General features: G+C 37.4%; 2 protein-coding genes across 2 annotated transcripts in view; one reads left to right on the top strand and one right to left on the bottom strand.

The window, feature by feature from the left end:
• Positions 1–8,406: 8,406 nt before the first annotated feature.
• LOC105365469 (uncharacterized) lies at positions 8,407–11,982 on the bottom strand. Its single transcript, XM_011503640.1, has 5 exons — positions 11,533–11,982; positions 10,423–10,523; positions 9,326–10,351; positions 9,112–9,231; positions 8,407–8,837 (listed from the first exon to the last, which is right to left on the bottom strand). Exons 1-5 carry the CDS (start codon positions 11,641–11,643, stop codon positions 8,549–8,551), a joined length of 1,647 nt encoding a protein of 548 aa, XP_011501942.1. The 5' UTR covers positions 11,644–11,982; the 3' UTR covers positions 8,407–8,548.
• Positions 11,983–22,325: 10,343 nt separating this feature from the next.
• The window catches only part of Nrt (Neurotactin), a 51,343-nt gene continuing 49,141 nt past the window's right edge, over positions 22,326–24,527 (top strand). The window contains exon 1 of the mRNA XM_011503639.1: positions 22,326–22,401. The gene's annotated coding sequence lies outside the window, so the exon portion shown is untranslated. The remainder of the gene's footprint in view (positions 22,402–24,527) is intronic.

The raw sequence follows: 24,527 nt of genomic DNA, 5'->3' as shown, positions 1-24,527 counted from the left end.
AACTTGCTGCTGCGCACCACGCGAAAAGACATTTCTGCACCTGGACCTAGAATAATCCCATGTTGTTTGTAACCAATTATTCCACACACGTCGGATGCGTCTCAGTAGGCCAGGAGCGCGACTAGAGCGGGAGAAGTAGGAGAGCAAAAGTTAGAGCGTACGGATTAAGAAAAAGATGAGAAACGAAGAAAGAAGTAATTAATAAAACGTCCCGCGATTATGCTAATAAAGGAAGACAGAGCGAGAGATAGAGGGAGGGAGAGAGAGAGAGAGAGAGAGAGAGAGTGAGTGAGTGAGTGAGTGAGAGAGCGCGCGCGGTGTGTGTGAGAATGTTATAACCTACAAAAGAGAGTGAGAAAGAGTGCAGCCGTGGTAATAAACCGTTATGCCGGTTTATTATTATTATTTTTTCAATAGAATTCGTATATTTGTTATGTGGTCACCGACGAACGTGGGTGTCGCATGGATCATCCCCCGACCGATTTTTTTTATAAATAGAATTCCCCACCCTCGGCCTGTGGGAAACGGACACGAATATAAAATGAGAATATTTTCGAATCGCACGGATTTTGATGCCTTTAATAGCGACGAAACGAGTGTGCGCGCGAGAGTTGAGCGGATCTCTCTCTCTCCCTCTCTCTCTCTCTCTCTCTCTCTTGCTCTCTCTTGCTCTCTTACACACGGAAGAAAGCACGAACCAATACACGCGCGTTCTTCTCTTTCGGCTATAGTCAGTGTTGCCAATAGTTAACGCACCGCCATATTCATTTATAAACACATATACGCACACGCACGTCAAGCAGAATCATCCACTAATAATCTTTTGCACTCTCTTGCGACTCTTTCAGCGCATTTTTCCTTATTCTTTTGCAATTCCACCCTTGAGCAATTGAAATTCACGCACATACACATGGGAGATCGAATGTAGGTAACTAAGCCGAGGTAGTCTGAGCTACAAAGAAATTTTTTAAAACGGTACTGCATTTACCAAGAGAGTACAAATTCGTCTTTTAAAATAACATTCGAGTCTTGCCTGAAAATACAACAAACTAATTAAAAATTCATTTGCCAAATAAGTTGAAAATTAAAGCAACTAAGCGTTTAAATTTAAATTCTTTGATTCTCCCGACCCCGATCGACATACAGAAATGACGAATTTTGAAAAGGCACGATTTTAAAATATAACAAATATAATAAAATATTTGTCCCAAATTTCGATAAAAACAAAAAAATAATTAAAAAAAACAACAAAAAAAAAAACTTAAAAAAAAACTTAAAAAAAAAAAAAGAAAAGAAAAACAAGCGTGACGCCACCAAATATGCCTACGAATCTTATTTTATAAATGTATTCTATAAATACGAAACGTCCGCATTGAGAACTGATTTCCAAAAACATTGCAAAATGACGAAGGATTTTGCTACGGAAAAATATTTTTAGCTTCAAAACCTTGAAGTTCCAACCGAAATATACGTCGCTAATATAAAAATAAGGCTTATTAAAAAAGCAAATATTCTAACCGCTGGCTTATTATATCCGTGCCAAATTTGTAAAAAGTCTTGGGAAGAGCTTACGGCATCGGATGCTGCGCACGAATTTCGAGTAGAAAAGTGCGTAACGGCACGAAAAAAGATTCGACGGTACGCCGCCTTAAAATTGGTGAGGCTACGAGGCGAAAAGCGAGGGCCGAGTCGCATCGATGCGAATAAAACAGAAAAATTGAAACGAATAGAGAAAAAATAAAAGTTGATGCCCAGGGGGGCGTGGGAGCGTGCGAGCGATCGAGCGAGCACTCGACTCGATACCGATAATACCGATAAGAATCGGCGAAGCAAAGCGCGATAGTACAAAGCTCCGGTCCAAGCACGGCCACTCGTCCTATCCCCGGGCCTTCCGCGCCAAACTAACGACTGATAAAAGGCCGTGAAATTACCGTGAGACAAGAGGCAAGAAAAGCCCAGCGAAAAGGCAACGAAAAGAATGAGGGACACCGAGAGAGAAAAAGGCGTAGTAAGTAGTATCTTCCTCTCCGCCCTTCCTTCCACGTTTTCTTCGTGGTGCGCGGGGCTGTCGCGATGCGTGCGCGCATTTCCAACCGCTGATGTCAGATATGTGCTTCATAATCACGACAAAAGAAATTCTCTCCCCATGGCCTATACGTAATAAACGCTGGCTCGTATGACACGCGGCTTGCGCGCCTCCCGCATACTTGCATCGTTACGCGCGCGACTCGTCGTGCGCTGTCAATGAAAAGCATGATAGGTCGACGATTGGCATGTGGGGCCGCGGGAGGGGGTGGGACAGTGGCTATCGAGAGGGCGGTAATGGCGGGTAAGGGGGAAGGGAGATGGGGCCACGAGGAGGAGGAGATGATCAACGGCAGCAGCAACAGCAGCAACAGCACGGGGGGTTACCTCCGCTTATCACTTTCAATTGGTCCTTTCAAAATCGTCACTCGCGCATTCCAGGGCCCCGGTCTTTTCGCGCCTCGTCCCTCTCGCCGGCCACCACCCTCCCTCGTCCCGCGCCGCAAGATAAGCTACTTTTCTGCCCTCGTCGCCTTGGCGAAATCGTAAGTCCCGAGAGCCCCGATAGCTAGAGCACCGCGATTACTCACACTTTGTTTCGAATTATGACGCCGCCTAAGCCTGCTACGCGGCTTACGTAGTTTAAAAATACTCGATGACTCCTTACGCACGGCGAACGACGAGGGGCTCCCCGGAGAATACGCGCGGCGCACTACCGGGCAAGAAATTGTCGCAGCGGACTCCGCCGATGACGTTTAATCCGGGAGGCAAGTCGGGAGATCTCGTTCGGTCGACCGCTTCCCTCCGCCCGCCGTTGCACCGATAATAAAAAGACCTCTTATTCTTTTCTTTCTGTTTCTGTTTTTTTTTTTTTTTTTTTTGTTATTGTTATTGTTGTTGTTGTTGTTGTTGTTGTTTTTGTTTCTTTTCTTTTTTTTTTTTATCGCGATGCACAAAGCCACTACCGACGAGATGGGCTCGGCGCGCTCGTGGCGGGCGACCTTATCTCCGCACCGGATTAATGACAACAGGTGTATATTATACCTCGAGGGCGGCTCCGTCGGCTTCCTCAGCTCGGTCTGCTTCGGCCGCTAGCGCTCGCTGATGATGCCACGGGACCGTGTGCCGGGTGGTGGGTGGGCGGGAGAGGAGGGCGGGGTAGGCGCGCGTGTTCAAGCGAGCGGGGCTAGGAGGCGGCGGGCATCGGGAACTCGTCGGCGATCGGGAGGATGAGCTCCGCTCGAGACTGCAGTGACGGCGAGACGGGACCAAAAGACGTCCTCCGGGTCTCGCGGCGCATCGTGCGCTACTCGGTCCGGCGCGGCGCGCGTTCTGTCTTCTGTCGTCTCCCCGCGCGCGCGGTTCGTCGAGGCTCGGTGCCGCCGGAGGCTCCGTCCCGTCCCCGCGCGGCGACGTAGCGCCAGGAGCGCACGCACGCACGCTAGCCCGCACGCACGCACGCACGCACGCACGCACGCACGCTCGCACGCTCGCACACACGCACTCGGTAGCGGCCGCGCGACATACACGGGAGGACGGCCGATTTGTTATTTTAAACGCGCTCTCGGGGCGGGAGCAGAGCCTCGGCTACCTTCGGCCGATTCCTCGAAGTCCGGTCGTACGTGCGCAACTCGGGACACGTGCGTAACCTGACGGTCAGGCTACTTGCTTCGCTGGCGCATCCCGAGAACAACGGCCGACGTTGCTGCTGTTTCTGTTGCTATTGCTGCTGCTCTTCTTGTTGCTGTTGCCGTTGTTGATGTTTTGGCTTTTCCTGTTATCGTTGCTGTTATTGTTGCTGCTGCTGCTGCTGCTGCTGCTGCTGCTGCTGCTGCTGCTGCTGCTGCTGCTGCTGCTGCTACTGGTGGTGGCGCTCCTCTCACTCGCGTTTGTCAGACTAGTTTTTCCGTGGCCACGAGCAGAGATTCGCTCAGCCATTCGTTAACTACGCTGCTTTCCTTTCTTATACGCGCCCCGTTACGCGGAAAATCATGGTATACAAAAGCTGTCGACTGACTCATTCGCCTTTCGCGATTAATCCCTCTAACCCTCTTTGTCCTCCCGCTTATTCTCTCCTTGACTCCCTTTCACCTCTCCCTGTTCCTTTTTTCATATTTAATGAGCCATGGGATGTGCGTTATGGTCAAGACGGCAAACCCTTTCATCGCTATTCGCGGTTCGCAGCTCACTAGTCTTTATTACACGTTGGGTTATTTATCTCGTAACCTTCTCGTTTTTCTGAATTAATAATATAGGCAACGACGGCGATAATCTCAAGGACAATAGTAATGACAATAGTAATGATATTAACGACAATAGCAATAAGAGCAACAATAACAAGTAAAAGAAGAAGCACCCAAGAAGCTCGTTGTCGTCGTCGTCGTCGTCGTCGTCCTCTACTTTCGGCACCTTAAATTCGCGCTTTTCCTATTCATGTACTCACGCGTATGTATAATCGTGGCGTATAATTGTCGGTCGGCCTTTAAAAACAATTTTCTTTTATTGTTTTACGATAGTAGATAAGCCGTTACGACGAGTCCGGCAGTCGGGCCGACAGCCCAAGACCAATGCTCATTGCATGCTCATTGCATTAATTTAACTTACTTTTTGTTTTAACGTCTCTGCAATTCCTGTCATCGACAATGAAGTAGCCACTGTTTCTACAGCTACTGCTTAACACGGAAAATTATAAAAATCTGAAGAACGGATTTAATGAACTATAAAAATGGACTATAAAAGCTGTAACTACAATAAAAAATTAATGGGTTTTGATCATTTTATTGAATTTTATTGTAGTGCTCGACCAAATGTTTATCGAGCGAATTTAAAAGTCGCAATCTTTTTTCATTGGCCACAGTAATGAACTATTTTCAATTACAGCGTAGGCAGAAAAATAAACAAATACGAAATGAGAAAGACAGGGTTGACGGTCCTGAGACGTATCAGTCGTCCGTCAGCTTCTCATTCGTGGATTGGATACCGAGTGCTTGATGCATACGCGCGCGCGCGCGCGTGTGTGAGTATGTGCACGGGCATGTATTTTTTGCCGGCAAATGTACAATCCGTGCAGAGTCGCGCGCGCGCAAACGCACACGTACTCGCGCGTACACAACTCAAAATTAGTATCTCCTGGCGGCACCGAGACGGGGCGCTTTTGTCGGGAAAACCGGAAACCCTCAGGAAACACCTTATTTGGCAATGCACACACTATCACGTCGAGCCCTCCCTCTCTCTCTCTCTCTCTCTCTGTGTTCGTCCATCTCGTTCGCAGGTCGTAAGCTACGCAACTTTTTCATTGACGATAAGAATCGTCGCGACAACCCCCGACACTCGCCCTCTTCCCTCATCGTCATCGTGCGACTCCTTACCCCACCCGGCCTTTCTTGGATCCGCCGCGTCGAGGTGTCGTCGGTCGTCGCAGGGGACGAGCGACTACGAGCAATTTTGCCCTATACCGGTCGATATGGGCAGAGAGGAAGAGTGAGAGAGAATGTGCGCGCGAGGAGGCACGGGAGAATAGAAAATGTGAGACGTTGCTAAACGACCGCTACTCCTCGTCTTGGCAAAAAGTCGCCTGGACGTCGTCGAGATATCGGCCGCGCCTGCAATTATATATAAGGGAAAATCCTTGTGGCGATAGACGCGAGGGGAGACGGGCCGAAAAATTTTGCTAAATATTTCCTCTCGCTGTTGATATAGTCAATAAGCAGGAGAGGGAGAGAAATTCTCCCCACCTTCGGCGCGATTGCTGCTAGTTAGTCATCAATATATCCGAATGTAGATCTTTTTATATGCTCGAGTCCAATCAAACTTTTTTTAATGTTCTTCTCGTATATCGACGACATTATCAAGCTTTTATTTTCCTGTCTTATCTTCTTACGTTATTGAATCGAATCGAATCGAATCACTTTTTCGTGTCTTAGGACAGACGGAGCTTTTTATAAACCAAGAGCGCGAGCAATTACTGTAATTTACGAATGCTTGTTTTGTTCTATACAGTGTGCGTAATCAATAGCATGTTGCGATAAATTTTATTTGAACGGTAAAAAAGCAGGTAAAAAGAGCGATTCGTTAGAGCTTTTGGAAGTATGGAGCGGAGGGCGGTGGTTAAGGGGGAGGGTGGTTGGGGGTTGGGGAACGTGTGGCGCGGAGGGGCGGGGAGAGGGGGAGACAGTTTATCACCCCAAGATTACTTGGCTCGGTTTCGATAGTTAAACTCAGCTGAGCAGCTTCTACCTCAAGCACACGTATAAATTCGCAGAATAAACAGATTTATCATTTATCACGAACATCCGCTCCGAACGAGTCTCGTAAATTCTTAATTAAACGAAATACGTATTTCGTTGACGATTCTTTATTTCAACATTGAGAAAATTAAAATTGTAGTTGCTGCTGTTCTGATCTGTTAACAGACTTTCAATCTCGTCTCGTTGGAAACAAGCCAAGAACATCCACTAAACCTGGCAGACGGCATATGCCAAATATAATCTTCCATGCAAGTTATCCTCAAAAGATTGTTTTATCAATGAGCGCTTTTATTATAGTCTCATGCTATTCTCTGGAAAATTTCTTTCTAAACAATAGGAAAATATAGAGAAAGCCATGTAATATGTTTTATCGTAGTTTCAATCCGGAATAAACCAAACTTTAAAGCAGAATGCATACTCTAACGAAATGTTGATGTTGAAAGTAACAGCACACCGCAAATTCTAAGCCTGTTAAAACATCGCACTAGCGAATAGTATCGATGGAATTATAAATAGCTTATTATGAATAGAAAAATGTAAATTTTGCAAATTATTCATTATTTTTGACTGCTCGTGGCTAAGGCTCTAAGTGCTTTGAAACCTTAAGAATGCGGGCGGGCGACATACAATTTGAATTTGCTTATGGATTTTATAATACAATAACTAAAATTACTAGTAGTAGGTAATTGATTCCTACCACCACGACACAAGTTTTCTTTTAGTGTCATTATGCATATGCATATGTATATGCGTACAAACACGCGCGCGCGTGTATACACATATGTCAAGAATTTAATAAACCTTTTAACGACTGATTAATTTTTTTAGATATTTATTTTAAAAATTTTACAAAAATAAAAAATGATGAAAATGGCATGATTCGTGACTTAACATATATAATTAATGATGAAATAGATATTTTAAATTATCTACAACTAATTATTTTTTCAGATCACAATTAATTATTGTTTCTATTTTTTTCTCTTTTTGTTCACAAAATGACATTTATAAAAAATTAACTTAAAATCTTACAAATTATTTAAAGCTTATGAAGTAATATCAAGTAAGAGAATAACTATTCCTCGAATGAAATCTGAAATTATGAATGAAAATAATATAAAATAATATAACATAAAGCCTGATAAAAAGCAGTGATTTAAATTTATAAATAAGACTTATTTATTATATAGTTAATCAAAAAAATTTTAATCTAAAACAATATATTCAATTTCATACATATTACTCACACTTTTTTATGAGCAAATTAAAATTTTTTACACGAATGTAGTTTACATTCAAATTATATGATAATGGACAGTAACAAATCAATGTCAAAACATAGACCGTAGTAATTCTTAATACTAAAACCTTTATCTAAATTATTTTTTAACTCTACCAAAAGTTAATTTTTGATACGCATACTTTAACACTGATGGATATTTTTTGCACAAACAATAATAAAATGAAAATTGCTCAAGGTTTTTGGCATAATACAATACATTAATAATCATTCCCGTCGCTTAACTTAAATTTTAATATTCTAACATCTTTTAATATTCATGATATTCATGCATAAATAATCATGCAAAACTAATGAAAGGAAGATGTACAATTAAAAATATATTGTACACAATCACTGTAAACTATCGCTATACATTGTCTTGTAAGCAATGAAAATTATAACTTATACATAGACCAGATAGACTTGAATCAAAGTACTTTACAAAATTCATATATTTTACTATTATCGTTTATTAAAATTCAAATAGCAATGATTAATTCATTGTATTTTAATTGAATGTTAAGAACAACTACATTGTTAATTTATCAAAAGATGCAATATTATTCCAAAATGTATTGGAACTTACTATTGAGTGTAGTAATTTTAGAGCTAAATAGCACTTTAGAAGTGCTTCTTTTTATAAAATTTCACTAAAAATTCATACATTCTTGTATAAAGTATAGAAATAATTATTTTGAAATTTATTTATATATATATATATATATATATATATTATAGTCACATTATAATAATGTTGATAAAAATTTTAATAGTAACAGCAAATAAGTTTGAAATACATAAAACTAAATTTACTACATAATTTATCAAAGACATTTAATTAACTAATGAATTTTTAGAGAAATTTTTATTATTGAATATTAACATACGCTGCTTGTTTTGTAACGGTAAGCAGAAATTCTGCTAAATACTTTAACGCGTCTGATTCTGATACATATGAAAAAGTACCGTTAGTGAAAGTCTAATTTAATGAGAGTCAGTCTCCTGATTCTTCTTTAATCATGGATGATTGGATGTTCTTATCTTTACTATCGGCATATTCATTCAAACTAAGCGAGTGCTTGGTTTTTAAGTCAGTCTTAAAGTTTACTCTTTGGGCAGTGGTATCATCATGGTACATCTGTTCAATCAATACTCCACCCCCATTTCCAGTCTTAATATTTGAGTTACTATTATTCGTGGAATTCTTAGTGTGTGTCTCGCTAAAATGTTTGTATAACATCATTGATGTAGCAAACTCCATTTCACATCCTGTAATTTTGCACCTAAAAAACCGTTAGAATATATAACATAACATTATATATAATAGGAATAGACTGTTTATTAAAGAAAAATGGAACTTTAGAATGTACAATTACAACAACTAAAATCAATATATTTATAACTTATCTTGAAAATTAACAATAATATTATTGTTATAACAATATATACAAATATAATATACATAATACATAAATTTTTAATATAAAATTAATCAATGGTTTAATTTTTTAATAACCAATTATTGTTCTGAAAATTATAATTTCTTTCAAAATTTACCGATAAATCTCGTTACATTTTGTTGGAGCTGGTGGCTTGGCATTCGCATGAGTTTCTTGATAATGCTTCCACAAGGTTGTGACATTACTTAATTGAGCACCGCATCCAGGCATTTTACAGCTAAAAGAAGAAAAACATATATATATATATATATATATATACATAACAACACAAACGAAAACTGCTTAAATTGCTTTTATAAAATAATACTCACATGAAAAAACTAACAGTGGTGGCTTTACCAACTTTTGGTTTTGGCATTTTTGTAGAATTGATAGGTGTAATAGGATTTGTTATTAATTTATGACTATCTTGATGATGTCGATAATGGGATATGTATTTATATGTCTTACCACAACCGTTTATTTCGCATTTATAAGGTTCTTGCTTACACCTTGACATTCGCTGCTTTTTAGGAGTATATTCTTCATCGTCCGAACAATGAGTTTTAATTTCATTAGTGATTTCTTCCGATTTTATCGAATCTTTTTCAAAGCCATTTCTGAAAACTTTTTCTAAATTACCTAATTCTATCCTATGCTCTTGATTTGGACTTTTTGTTAACGAGACATCACTATTAATAAAAATTGTGTTATTTCCTCCCTCTTGACTGTTGTCAATTTGCACATTTTCATTATTGCATATTGGCGACCTAGCCTCATATTTAACGAGAAAATTTTCCTTTGTTATGAGCAAGTCCTTATTTTTAGGAAACTTAGCACCCACTCTATTTAATGCTCCATTATTTTTCGAATAATCATCGTAACTTAATGCTGCTCGAAGTTTTGATTGTTCTACCGTGTAGTCGTCATTTTTTTGAGCTTTAGCGCTTACAATTCGCTTCTCTTCTTTAATATTGTATTTATTTTGTTTCAGACTAATTGTTTCATTCTTCAAGAAATATTCATTTTTCCTAACAACCCCATTGTCGGCAGCATCTTTAGCCGCACTTCGAACATTATCAAAGCCACTACCATCGTCGCTGACTCTGGTAATATCTTCGTCAATTATATTATCGGGACCTTCAAAGTAAATGATCTCTGGTTCGGTTGATATAGTTGGAAGCTGCCTATGAGAAGATTCTATATGCTCTTCTAGAATTTCACTAGTGGCATGCATGGAACTACAGCTTGTATACGGACATACAAATACATTTGTTTCGTTATTATGCCATTCCTGATAGTGTCGCCACATGCTCCCTGGATCTGACAGTTCCTCTCCACATCCTGGCTCTCTACATCTACAATTATCACATTTATCAAATTGTTTTCATAATAAATTTTTTTTAATTTACAGTGACCATCGACTTACATAAATCTAATTTTTAGAGCTTCGAGAGCCTCGTGAGTTTTATATTCTTCTTGATTAGTAAATATTTTACCACATCCTCGTTGTTTGCAAATATAAACTTCCTAAAAGAAATAGATACTTGAATTAAAATTTTTCACGTTCTCAAATCTTTTATTACAAGTATCTTTATAGACTTATGTAAAATGTATCGAATGGGTAACATAATTAATATTGTCACTGCCCAAATTAACAATACGATTAAATATATAGTTGTGATAATATTAACAATAAATATATTAGAAATTCATAATAAATTAATAAATTAAATAATACATCGATTAATATTAAATAATTTGATTAATTGTTCAATTTTTAATTTTCTGCCAATTTATATATATATATATATATATATATACACATGTATAATACGTATGCATAAAGTAAAATTATCGACAAAAAAATTAAATAAAAAATAATGTAATTTTATAGTCAGAAGTATTTAAATATTTAAGTGATAATGTGCAATATTTTAAACAGATTAAAAGTTGCTAATTCAAATCTATTTGAGTACGTATAAATAATAATTTTTAAAATGTCAATTTTAGTTAATACGATTAATTTATCATTTTATCGGAAATAAAATGACGCTACTAATCGAACGATTGGTCCATACGTTCCAAATTAATCTGATATTAGGAATTATATAAAACTGATGAGGACGAAAGGAAGAAAAAGCCGAGGAAGAGCACTAAGGGCTGCTGTCGCACCAAGGGTTTTAAAGAAGATATTTGAAGAGACGACGATAAGCACGTTCGTAAGTAAGTTCGGGGAAAGGCCGAGCGAGAGGCTCCCGCGAGTCCGTCAACGATACTTTGACAACAACAATAAAATACTAATAATAAAAACCGTCAGGTAGAAATAGATCGGCTGCTAATTCACAGTAAAAGGAAGGGCAGTTTGTTTTGGATTAGAGGTCATTGAACTTCTGTCCAATGGCAGGACGCCGCGGCGCACGCAGCAACAGCAGCAGCATCAGTCCCTCGCGCAAGGGGTGTTCGAGTAGTAGAAGCTACCGAATAATGGGCGAGTAAGGGCGGCAAGGCGGAGGGGGTAGAGAAAAAAAATACGTACCTTTTTGGGGGCAATCTCCTCGATAGTGCGGTTCCTCGAGACGAATCTAATAACGCTAACCTCGGTTGGCCGGTCGGCACAGGTCTCCGAGGTCTCGGTGCCCTGGCCCATGGCTTACGGCTGCGAACGCGGCACCTCCGCGACTCTCCGTCCCACTGGGAGCCAAAGGACGAGCGACCGGAGCGACGCGCACCCGCCCGCTCCCACACACATAACCCGCTCTCCCTGTCTCTCCCTCCCTCTCAGTGTGCGCGCCCGCATATATATACGTACGTGCGCCGCGACGAGGAGAATGAATCCCCGCGCGGCGGTCGACGATGTCTCGAGCCGCCGGGGGGAGGGGGTGCAAGTGAGACAGAAGCGAAAGCGCGCGTGCGGCCGTCGCGACGCTGCGTGCGCACGGGACACCCGCGCAAGCGGAGCTACGTTGAGGCCGCACGGGACCGACGGCGACGCACGTACACGCACAGCCTACTACAACGCGAAACGACCAGCAGCTACAAGGGCAACCCACCGGAGACTAACGCACGCGCTCCCCCGAGTTCCCCTCCCCCTTCATCGCTCCCCATCCATTCCTCGAGCTGCTCCTTTTTTCCTTAAGAGCGAACCGCCGCTCCTTTGTACGGCGGTGCGCGCCGTGTGCGAGCGGATGCACTGCCGACGGACGACGAGCATTCGTTCGATTTTCGTGGACGCGGTGCTTCGGTCTTTCCGCTGTCTCGAACTATCCTCGACACCCACCGTCTCTACCAGACAGCCCTTCCGCTGCCTTCCATGCCCCTTGACCCCTGCCCCTTCCCCGGCTTGCCGAATACTTGCTGTAACAACGTCCCTAACGTCGGGCCTCCCTGACTCTTTACTCTAAATTATCGAAATTATCACACCCTCTATGCGCCCTTCGAGCCTCGTTCGAAATCGTCGACGCGAATATGCATCGTCGTATCCTTTTGGGACGATCTTTCCTTTTGGAAATTACGTGTTGCCAATTGTTTCGCGATTGGTGACTCGGCCATATAACGATACGCCACCACTCGAATTAGCAACGAAATTAGCTAGCTCGTCTGGCCCCGGCATTGCGGCATTTTGCGCGTATATGTCATATCATCGTTGTAAAAACTTTATAAAAAATCCATGTCTATACAAGCAAGCACACGAATAAGTGAGCCACGGCGTACTTTCACTTTTGACGCATTATTTATTATCCGAGTCTCATTTTAACGCGCAACAGCATCTGCACGAAAGATTAGTGCACGAGCGAGTGATCGATACGCGTAAGTCTCAAAGTATTCGTAACGAACGATAATATATTTATGAAAAGTTAAGGTTCCTACGAGTTTTAACAACTCTGGCTAAAAATATACAAAATTTTCTTATGCAGTTTCGAAATTTGCGCAACTAGAGAGTATTTCTCGCTCCGACATCGTACTATATACAATGTTTGCTTGTGTTGTCGGGCATTGGCCGGATTAGGTTTCAATTTAGGAGTGCTTTTGACGAGTTTTTCGGAATATTCCGTACGTACGGTTACTTCAACAAAAGCACACACTTTTCCCATTGAGCTCCGAGTTCATGGTAGTCCCGGATTTCTAATAAGATTTGCGAATAGCGGGCTGCGAGAAGAAATAGCTAAATCGAAAATTTTTAACGACCTTGTATCGTTGCGACAAACTACGCGAATAGCCAGGATTTTTAATCCTCCTTTGCCTATGAATGACCTAACCGTATTTCTAATTTTCAAGCCTCGTTTGGGTAAAATTAATTTTTATAAAATGCCCTATACGATTCATCTTTATTTATTTTATTTTTTTTTTTTTTTCATCAAATGAACCTGTAGGCATGGAGTATATTCAAGTTAATAAGTTCTCCGTTTCTTTATTTTATGTATATGACGGTGAAATTGAAATTGTCGATAATCATAATATTAAAGGGTATTAAGATACCATCTATTTTCCTTCGCGACTATGCCGTCTGAATCGGGTAAATAAAACAACAATATCAACGTAACTGGATACAATGGAAAACTTTATATGACTTCAAAATTGCATGTAGCAAATTCTTTAATGTGATAGAAAATAAGCCGAATGATAAGTATGCTACAAGTTATTTATAAATAACTATTTTATTATTTTTACTCTCATATTTTATATGAACTTTTACTGAAATAAAAGCCGTATTGCAAAATAAAGGAGTCGATGAAAAAAAAAAAGAAAAAAATTATATAAAATTGCGTCGTAATGTTTACAATTATCCCTCGCAATTCTCAATACCATTACATTTAATCTTCCCATTGGAAACTTTTTTCCGCAAAAAAGTTGAATTGCCGGTTCTACTTTTATAAAACTTTGTGTGCGAATACAGATTTGTTAATTTTCAAAAATATTGTGAGACAGAAATTTAAGCTAATTTTAGATATTTATCTTATTCATGCTTTCAATATAATGAAACTTCAGTCCTCGATAAAAGTGTTGCCTTATAAACAAGTAAAAATAGACAAGTTTTGGCGTGAATATTGATCCGACGACGTATTGCTACTATTATTGATATGTAAATTTTTTAACGACGAATACCATAATATGATTGATTTTTATGAAAAATTCTATTATTAATGAAGTTGGATTATTTATAATACTAGATATTAAAGGGAATCGATGCCTCATGACTTTGCACATAATATAGATGGTGCAACGAAGCTGCCTCTTTCGTCATCGTCATCATCGTTATTGTTACTGTTATTGTTATTGCTGTTCTAATTATTGCTGCTGTTGTTTGCTGTTGTCGTTATCATGTCATCATCATCATCATCATCATTATTATTATTATAAAATTTTATTTTTATAAAATTTTATTTTTATAAGAGGGAATTTAAGATAATATCAAATTATTCATAGACTTATAGTCAAACAAAATTTCTTCTTCATCTACATATTAATATTTTTAAATATAAAATATTATTCTATTATTTTCCAATCTGCGATGAAAGTAAGTAGTCGAGGAACTTGAAAAAATTAACAATTCATCTGCTATTTAACATTGAAAAAAGTAAATCAAATTACTATACGAATACGAAAACAGTTCCAGAATCGTGATTTGTGAAAAAATCTTCACTATATCTTGTATGCGACACGTATAGGTAACAATAATATAACACCTATAATATAGAAAATATTTCATATTTTGTATATAATACAATAATATATCATAACATCAATGTATTGCATTTATTTTGCAAAAAAATTAAGCTTCCGATAAATAAGTCAATTTTGATTTAAGGAAAGATATTGATATTAAAATTCATTCGCAAGTCTTTTACGAAATTCGTAGAAGTCGAGAATAATAATTGTCCTCGCAGGACTACCAGCTATGGTGTTTCCAATACTTCTAAATCTGAAAAAATGCCTAAGGAATAAAAGATTATTTATAAACGTAGATTTTACCTAGCCGAATGTATTTTTTATATATTTCAAAATGATAATCTTTTATTTATATTGCACAATTTTTAAATTATCTCTTTACTACTTTACTATTACTTCGATTTATTTTTACCCATTTAATTTCAAGACTACGATTTAGATTTTTTATCTAAGACTTTTATCATCTCTCATTTGCACAGAAAATATTTATGTTATGTATAATTTAAAAAGTTAAACTGCCATTATCCAATATTACAACGAATTATGTCATTTGTTCATATATCAACAAGTAGTTTGGTTTTGTTGTTGAAAAAAGGTCAAATATTTTGCATCATTGATATTTATATCATGTATTGTAATAAGCTATCGTATGATAACTGATACTAATTCATATATTTTTATTGTACTTTAATATGCTTTAGAATTCTTTAAGTGTGGCAAAATAATATTCATACGCTTTGCATTGGACGAAAACATTGTAGCATTCTATTACTTTTGTATCATCGCTATTAAAGATTGCGTTAATTATAATTTGTCATATAAAAGATTTCAAAAATAAAAGTCATTCAAATATTTTGTTATAAAACTGAAATTAATTTACTTTAATACAGAACTATATGAATTTAAAAATAAAATTTTTAACTTATATTGTTGTAACGATAATGTTGTATTTTTGATAAATATTATTGCTACGTGTACTTAAATTAAAATGAATTTGTGTATTATAAAGTTTAAAGTCTCCTAATTATATTAAAAGTTTTAAGTATCTATATTTTCAATTGTTTAGAATTTCATGCGAAAAATATCAGTTTTGCACCAAAGAATTACTCAATATAAGTTATCAAATTACTAGATTTATTTGTTCAATAATATTAATTTTCTTGTAATAAAAAGTATATACTTATAGTAAATAGACCATAATAACTTTGTAAATTATTGTAAACGAAGAAACGATTAGTTAAAAGAAAGTCTATTTAATATCAAATATAACACTATCGCAATAATGATAAAGTTTAAAATTAAATATAACATGAGGATAAAAATTGTACTTCAAATACTCATTGGCCTATACTAATAGCTAGCAATTACTATAATTATAGAATATATATTTATAATAAAATAATTAATTTTTATATTTTCATTAAAATTTTGTAGCTCCATAGACTGCATTGATACAAATAATATGATTGATTTGATAAACATCTGTAATCCTTTGGCTTTACCGCGATAATAAATAAATTTCTTTCTAGTGAAAGTTGATTTTAATAGAGTAAAATATGTAGCTATTGAAATATTATTTAGTTTTATTTTATTAATATCTTAATGCTCCATACGAATAGTCTCGAACGTTTTAGCTTACAATTCAACCTCTTAATAAACAAGATCTTAATTACAATACAGAATTAAATATATAAAAATCTTGTCGAAAACTGTTCTTTGCATAAGATAGAAATTACTTTCTATTATAATAATAACTATCAACTTGGAATACGGATGTTTCATCTTTTCTCGAGCATGATTCAAACATAATTTATTTCCGAAAAAAAGTTTCTCAGTAGTAAAAATATTATTTTAATTGAAAAGGTAAAATAACATTTCATATTTCGATAATAATGTCAGGCATGTAATTATAATGTTTATATTTTCTTTGCTTGTTTAATAGTCGCTGATATGTAATTTTGTTACTGCAATTTTGAATGTAATCTAAACGTTTTGATTTATCAACTCATTTTATAAAAAATTTTATATCCTTTTAATGAATTATAATTTTTTATTTTCATTATTTTTATTATTATTATCTTATTATTATATTGTTTAAATAAGTCAAATAAAAAGTGGTTTTTAATAATTTTAAAGAAAATTCGTATTCTCTTATTCATATTTAATTTTTAAATAATGTAGAAAGTATATGTTTCATAGTTTAACTTTTAATAATAATTAATTTTAATTTTACACATAATGAAAAATTGAAGAAAGTTTCTGCAATTAAGAAATGTATGTAGAGATAGTTAAAATAATTTTATAGTACGAATACGCCTTAATAATTAAAAATAATCATGACATTACTTTACATTTAATTTTCTAAATTTTCGAAAATTTCGCTTTCCCAACACCATTTTTGGAAATAATAAAAATATATAATCTACACAGTGAATAACATAAACATTAACAGTATGAATAAAATTATTTATTTATAAGCTTGGTTTAAGTACAATTATATATATATATATATATGACTATATTATATATATAAATATTATGATTATATTATAATTAATCATAATTAAATATACAATTATATATATAATAATTAATATTTTTTTGATAAATTTGCATAACCGCACTTTTTGCCTCTAGAAATAAAAGCAAGACATTGTAGAACATCATGAAAATAGTAAACACACGTGCCAACATTCATTGATATTTAAGTTAGATTTCATCGAGTGCAAGATTTAGTTAGTAATAGTCAACGAAAGCTAGAAATACCTTCAATTGTCGTTTTATTAAATTATTTCCCCTTGAAAAAAGGTTGAAGAGAAAGGATTTGGATCAGTTAGTTTCTCTACTAAACAAAGCAGACTTTCTCTCTTTGACGATTGGCTGAAGTCGGAAGAATACTTACTCCACAATAAGCTGCGTTAAATCCTCTTCATGGAAAATGTTAAAATGTATATTATACTGTGAATGTTTATGTGCACAAATGCGAAATTGATATAACAGCGTGTCAGTGTATATACCCATAAAAATGAGGAAAAAGAGAAATCCACAGAGTCGTAAAATAAATAATCTTATTTTTAAATTAATTTAAGTTTATTTTATTCGTTATTATTAATTAGGTCAAACAAGAAGTATGTAAACTTTACTTATATATTATTATTTCCTATACAGTAAAAATGTAGACCTGATTTGATCTCGATTCAATATTTTAGTTACCGTTTGGAAATACCAAAAATCTTAAATCGATGCGCAGTATAATATTGTATTAGCATTGTTTAGCACTAAAACTTCTATTTAAGACTTCTGTTGTTCAAGAATATACAAAAATACCGCGTATCAGTCTCGATGAAGGTTTGGGTCTTATTCATTGTAAGTGGAAAATGCTCGGATGCTATTAAATTGGAGTCAGTTTTTCGTCGAAAAATCTGGGATTAGCTCGATTTTGGGTTTGAGGGCGGTATCGGAAGCCTCATTTTTCCGAAATAAGTACTTTCTAAACACATAGCCGATGGTTAAGTAAACAAATAATTAACATATCAGAAAAGTAAAGTATTTATTTATTTATGAAAATATGCATGACTCTTAATAAATATTTCTATTAAATGCAGTGTGTTCATGTTGTCATTCTTAAGATAAAAAAAATTAAGTTATTATTTAATTTACCAAATATCTATGTATATATTACATGTGTATTAAACATACATGGATAAATATGTAATTTAAATAATTACGGTCTAATTACTTCTAATTTAATTGCTACGAATCAGCAGTACTTTAGGTTTAATTTAAATGACAATATTAATAAATAATACAAAAGTTACAAGAAATACTCGCTTAAATTTTTTAAAAATATATCTCGATCGGTAAGAATAGCGCGAAAAATAAAGCATCGTAAAGAAAAGGTAGAATCAGAGATTTTATATGAGTCTGTCTGAAAATACTTACAATCAATATAGACATGGGAGCCTAATTTATTTTAAAATAGTTATTCGAATGGGATTGGGTTCGTGGTCGATAAGAATATGTTTGTTTTGTTCCAACATCATAAATTACAATGTGAGTTGTTGGATTTCCGTCAAAACTGCCGACGCGTCACTACCCAGTCCATTGCCATATTCAGTATGCAGGGCGCGTAGGGATAATAAGGCGCGTTATCACGCCTTTGAGTAAACGTTTGTGAACTGGTGAGGGAATTTGAGTGACCGCGTGGTAGGTCGATTTTCGTTATGGACTAAATAACCTCCTGCTGTCCCATTTTCCTCGACTTTCTTAAGGTGCGCATTGTAATCCGTTACGCTTTGGTAAGGTGGAGTGGGAAGGGGAGAAGGATGGTTTTCCGGTGAACGGCTGGGTAGTAGTAAGAGTTGTAAAAAAAATTGGCTACAATTTTCTTCCGGCAGCATTTATAGAAGAACATGCTTTAGAAAAAAAATCAAAAAAGCAAATCTGTCGGCTACGTTTTGCTTCAAGTAAAATTTTTCTGCTATGAGACAGTACATTGTTTATAAACTGAATTCCTTTAGCTAAACTTTTCCTTATCGCTATTTATCTGAACGAATGTTTTATATAATTTTTTGTTTGCAACTTCGCATTAAAATCTATTAAAATCGCATTTATTACTTTCGTTTTTCTTGTTTACATTATATGCCTTATCCCTTTTATTTCTAAGTAAACAAGGAATAATTCTGTTATGTTTTGTTTATTTACATAATGTTGTACAATTTTTATTTTGTTCAATTTACTTTGAATCGACAGTTGCCCGAATAAATAATTTTCAAAAAATTTAAATCTATTTTTCTTCGTATTATATCTATTTGTATTTTTCATCTGTGACTATATTTATAATATTGATTTCTAATACTAATCTTTAATTATTCAATAGTTGTTTAGTAATAAAGAAAAGTTGTTTTTGACTGTTATATTATTAAAACATTTTCTTTGATTATATTTTGTATATTTCCTTTAGGAAAATCTTACTTCATTTATCTCACTAAAACTCTTATTAACATTACTCACACTCGTACTCGTCTAGTAATATAATAAGTTCGACCTGTCAGTGATGATATGTTTCTACTTTTCCATCGTTTATTTTTAATTCTACTTTTTCCTACTTTAGATTTATAGTACTTAAATCACATCATTTGAAGTGACTTTTACATTATTCTTTTATACGAATCTGGACCTGCATTTCGAATAAATTGAATAAGAGGGATTATATTGCTTTAACTGATATTTTAATTGATGGTAAATGTCGAGCAAGTATGACAAATTATTTCTACTACTCATTTTTCCGTAATTACAATTCTAGAATGGTTATTTAACCATAATAAACGTTCTTACAATTTTCAAATGAATAAATGCTTGTTGCACACTGCATCATTTTCTTTTAATTTCCATTGCTTCGATTCAACATTATTTAAATTAATGTAATCATTCAATACAATTCAATACATTAAATTTGTTAAAAATTAAAAATTTTATTTATATTTTATTTCATCATGCATATTAAATAATTATAACGTTTTAAATATTTTAAATAATTCAATCTTTATTTACTCATTAAATCCCATTTTTGTTTAAGTAAAATGTAATCTGTTGTAAATTAATTTGGTTTTATAATTTGGTTTTTATTCATTTCGTTATTGCTTGATTTATTAAATTAGTTAATTAATTTTTAGAAACCAACAATTCAAACAAATCGTCTCTATTAAATTTTACTTAATAAGTCGATGCTTTGTTATTAAATGTATAAAAAGAATGAAAAAATAATATAATTCGATAGTTTGTGGGCACAAGAAAATAACTAGAAGCTTTAAAATATCCAATTAATTACATACGTCCAATGGGCGAAAATACAAAAACGATTTAGAAAAGCTTGAACGACCCACTATTGAGTCTAATAAACATGTAGTTTTCGCTGTGCCTGACTTTTTTGTCATTTACGGCAATAGTAAGTCCCCTTTTTCTCTTTTCATCTTAAATGCTACGTATAGGACGTTAAGGACGATAAAAAATAACACAATTCACAAAGAATGTATCTGAATTATATATTGAGAGTAATTTAACATAAAATCTTATTCCGCCCATACACGTGCGCGTACTCACGCACACACGCACACACAGATAAAAGAGGGAGAGAGAGAGAGAGAGAGAGAGAGAAGCGTACTTTTACAATTAATGAATATACACTACATAGATTTGTATACATGAAAATATTGCATTGCTTTTGGTTAAAGTGATTATTAGAATAATGAGCATTTAAATATTTGCTTAAACGACAATGAAACGATGATTTGGATAAATAATTGTTACAGTTTAATAAATTAATTCAATCTGCGCTGGTCTATTAAAGAAACGATATCTTAAATCGAATAAATATTTACGTTTTATCGTGTATCGTTGGGTACATCGATTGAATTTAAAGTTTATTCAGTATATTCAGTTATATTATTGCTTTGAACACGAATTTTTGTAAATGAATATTATGCGAATGATTATTAAGAAGAAATAATATTGATGCAATAATTTTTTAAACAAGCAATCATTTTTTGTCCAATGGGCAAAGATTACTTAACTTTGCCAAGTTTTACAAAAAAAAATAGTTAGTTTAAAATGCTAACTATCAGGTTATAATAAAGGATAAATAAATCACAAGCAATAATTTTTAATATTTACAGTTATTTTTAATTCTAAATATGTATATATCTTAATATAAATATATCTTATCAATTACTTTGACAAGTCAATTACGTCTTTTTCCAAATTCACATACATTTTTAAAACCAACAACTTCATTTACTACCCAAAAATTGTTTATAAATTTTATATTAGATCGTGAAAATTTCGCCATTCACTCCAATCGTTTATATAGAAAAGAATTTTTAATCTTTCAATCTACGAAATTTCTATTTGCTCGTTCATTTTCTCCACCTATTGAAAATAGATAATTACGCCCCTTGTCCTCTTAAGTACTTTTCATCATTTTCATAGGTAATTAGATGGCAATGCCCTTGCGAATGAAAAAACGGGCACATACTCTTTGATCCGAGAAGTTGAAGACTTTGTTCGCTTCGGCCGTCGACTGATCAGTCACGCGACGCTCAAGCAAGGGACGTCGAGGTGTCTCGGAGATCTCCGCCCGCGGATGCCGGCATGAGACGACAAGAGTCAACAGACTCGAGTGGCGCACGTGTGCGTCATCCGCCCCCAACCTCGTCCCTTCCGAGACTCCGAGGATCCTCGTATCGTTGGACTGCCGAGCGACCAAGACCGAGTTGACCCCGAGCCCGGCAGATGTCGCCCGCGGTGATGCCCGCGACTGGCGCTGGCGTCGCTCCTCTTCGGAGATTCGAAATCGAGCGCCGCCGGTCGCCGGTCAGTCGCGTTTCGAGAGCGAGTGCGTTTACGAGGACGACGTAGCTTGAGTCAGTTGCAATCAGCCTCTACCTGCAGAGTCAGCCGGAGCCGCTTTCTCATAGCAGCCGTTCATCCGGTGAAAGCCGCCTAGCGTAAAGCAGGAGGAGGCCCGCGAATCCTCTTCAAGTGCCCACGGACCTTTTGTACTAGTTGGTCTGCTGGCACGTACGTTTTGTTCCGCTTGGTGTCGCGTTCGCTTTATTGTCGTTCGGACGTTTGGTGAAAGTGCGTCGTTCGAGGACGAGGAGGACGAGAGGATTCGGACCCGCTTCCTCGGCAGCATCCACGACGCTTCGCCAAAGAGAACGAGAGGGTCACAAGTTCCGTAAGTTTGGCGCTCGTACAAGCGTAATGGGCCGTGTGCGATTGGCGGCTTTTTCCTTACGGGGGGGTAGTCGCTCAAGGGAGAATGATGCGACTCGTGGCAAAGTAAGGAAGAGAAAGAAAAGTCGGTGGCGATGATGATGATGATGGTAGTTGTGGTGGTGGTGGTGGTGGTGGTGGTGGTTGTGGTGGTGATTCTACTGCTGCTGCTACTGCTGCTGCTACTGGTGATGATGATGATGATGATGATCATGATGATGACGATGGTCGTGGTGGTAGTGGTGATGGTGGTGGTGTTGGTGATGGTAGTGTTGATGATGATGATGGTGGTGATGGTAGTAGTGGTGGTGGTGGTGGTGGTGGTGGTGGTGGTGGTGTTGGCGGCAGCGGCGGCTGCGGTGATGATGATGGAAGAAGCGTTTCTTTCGAGGAGTGTAACGTATTTTTTAGTTAGACCTGAGACACTCTGCTCGGCCGTATCGCTCGTTACATTGTTTTTTTCGTTCGTTCCGTCGCATCTCGACGCCCCGTCCACAAAGGACTGTTTCAAAGAGGAGAAATAGAGCGTGAGAGGGAGGGGTGGCGGCAGAGGTGGGAGAGAGGATATGGTGGCGGTTATTTGCTAGCTTAGGCGCAGGAAAGTAGGCGACTCTCTTGTTTGTTTACGCCAGACAACTTTTTGAACAAGGGTAGCGAGTAACCATCGGCGGTTTCTATGGATCCTTGTTGTTCGACTGGTCGTTTGGCGCGCTAAAACCCGAATACAGTTTTTCAAAGAGTTCGGGTTCTTGTAGCGCGAGTCCCGCTTCGAACGCCGTGTAAAGAACGTGGTAGGGAAGAAACAAAAGAAGGAATTTGAGCGATTGCGTCGGTAACGGTCCCGCGATCGCTCGAAGTCGGTTATTCCGATGCGCATCTCCTTAACTCTCGGGTTTACCGGGCCAAGTCAATATTTGAGTAAATATTGTTGGAACGACACGGGCTCGGTTAATCCAGCTCGCACCTTCTTCTCGGAAAAGAGTCGGAATCTCGCTGGACGCATAAAGTGCCGACTACCGCCGTACACGCACGTAAAGCCCCGGACTGTAGCGTGGCCATACCTATGAATGCGAGCTCAAGTCCGCTCTCTATACCTATCCTCTTTGTGTGTCTCCTTTTTCCCCCCTTCGCCCTCAACCGACAAGATGTGAGTAGGCGAGCGAGCGTGAGAGAGAGAGTGAGAGCGAGCGAGAGAGAGAGAGAGAGAGAGAGAGAGAGAGAGAGAGTAAAAGAGACGAGAAAGCAGAAGACGGCGGAAATCACTCCCTTTTTCCAAAAACGACGATCATCATGAAAAAAGAGAGAGAGAGAGAGAGAGATACACAGAGAGAGAGAGAGAGAGAGAGAGAGAGAGAGAGAGAGAGAGAGAGAGAGTAAAAGAGACGAGAAAGCAGAAGACGGCGGAAATCACTCCCTTTTTCCAAAAACGACGATCATCATTCTCTGTTTCTCTGTCTCTCTCTCAAAGAGGCACGCACACACACACACACACACACACACACACACACTCTCTCTCTCTCTCTCTCTCGTTCTCTCACTCACTCACTCTGTCTCTGTCTGCCTCTTTCTCTCTTTGTGGCTATTCTGTATACCTGCTCTTCGGGGTTCGGGGCCTCGGTACGACCTTTGTAATAGGACGCTGGCATCGCGCGGCTACGGCTTCTTGTCAGAGGGGGAGGGAGCGAGCGGACCGAGAGGAGGTACTTGCATTTAGGACCGAGGTAGAATTAAAAGTCCTTCGATGGAGAGAGGAGGGATGGTTCTCTCCTGCTCCCCAAACCCATTCGACTGACCATGGAACCGACTTGTCCGAGGCTCGCGCGCAGCTGGTGCACGTAACGGTACACTACTCCTCGATGGTAGCGCGCTGCCGCCATACCGACGACGACGTGAACGCTAATTAATGCGGAGGCGAACAAGTGGCGGCTTCGAGAGCACACGACAAGACGCCGCCGGCGTCCCGACGCCCAGACGTAAACCGATCGATCGCCCGCGCGCCTTGACTGCCGCCCGCCTCTCTTCCCTACTCTCTCCTACTCTACTCCCCGCCTCACTTTCGTCTTCGCTGGTTACGCGCGTGGAAACGCG

The sequence above is a fragment of the Ceratosolen solmsi genome, unplaced genomic scaffold (genome assembly GCF_000503995.2).
Source record: "Ceratosolen solmsi marchali unplaced genomic scaffold, CerSol_1.0 scaffold8, whole genome shotgun sequence".
Taxonomy (NCBI): Eukaryota; Metazoa; Arthropoda; class Insecta; order Hymenoptera; family Agaonidae; genus Ceratosolen; species Ceratosolen solmsi.
Note: the sequence above shows the minus strand (reverse complement) of the source record. Positions and strands in the feature narration are given on the sequence as shown.

Bases quoted from the DNA above. Each gene is read 5' to 3' on its own strand.
- LOC105365469 (XM_011503640.1), bottom strand. From the start codon at position 11,643: ATGGGCCAGGGCACCGAGACCTCGGAGACCTGTGCCGACCGGCCAACC. The intron at 10,524-11,532 runs GTACGTATTTTT...TATTTCTTTTAG, and splicing joins AGGAGATTGCCCCCAAAAAG to GAAGTTTATATTTGCAAACA. The intron at 9,232-9,325 runs GTGAGTATTATT...TTCTTCTTTTAG, and splicing joins ACCACTGTTAGTTTTTTCAT to CTGTAAAATGCCTGGATGCG.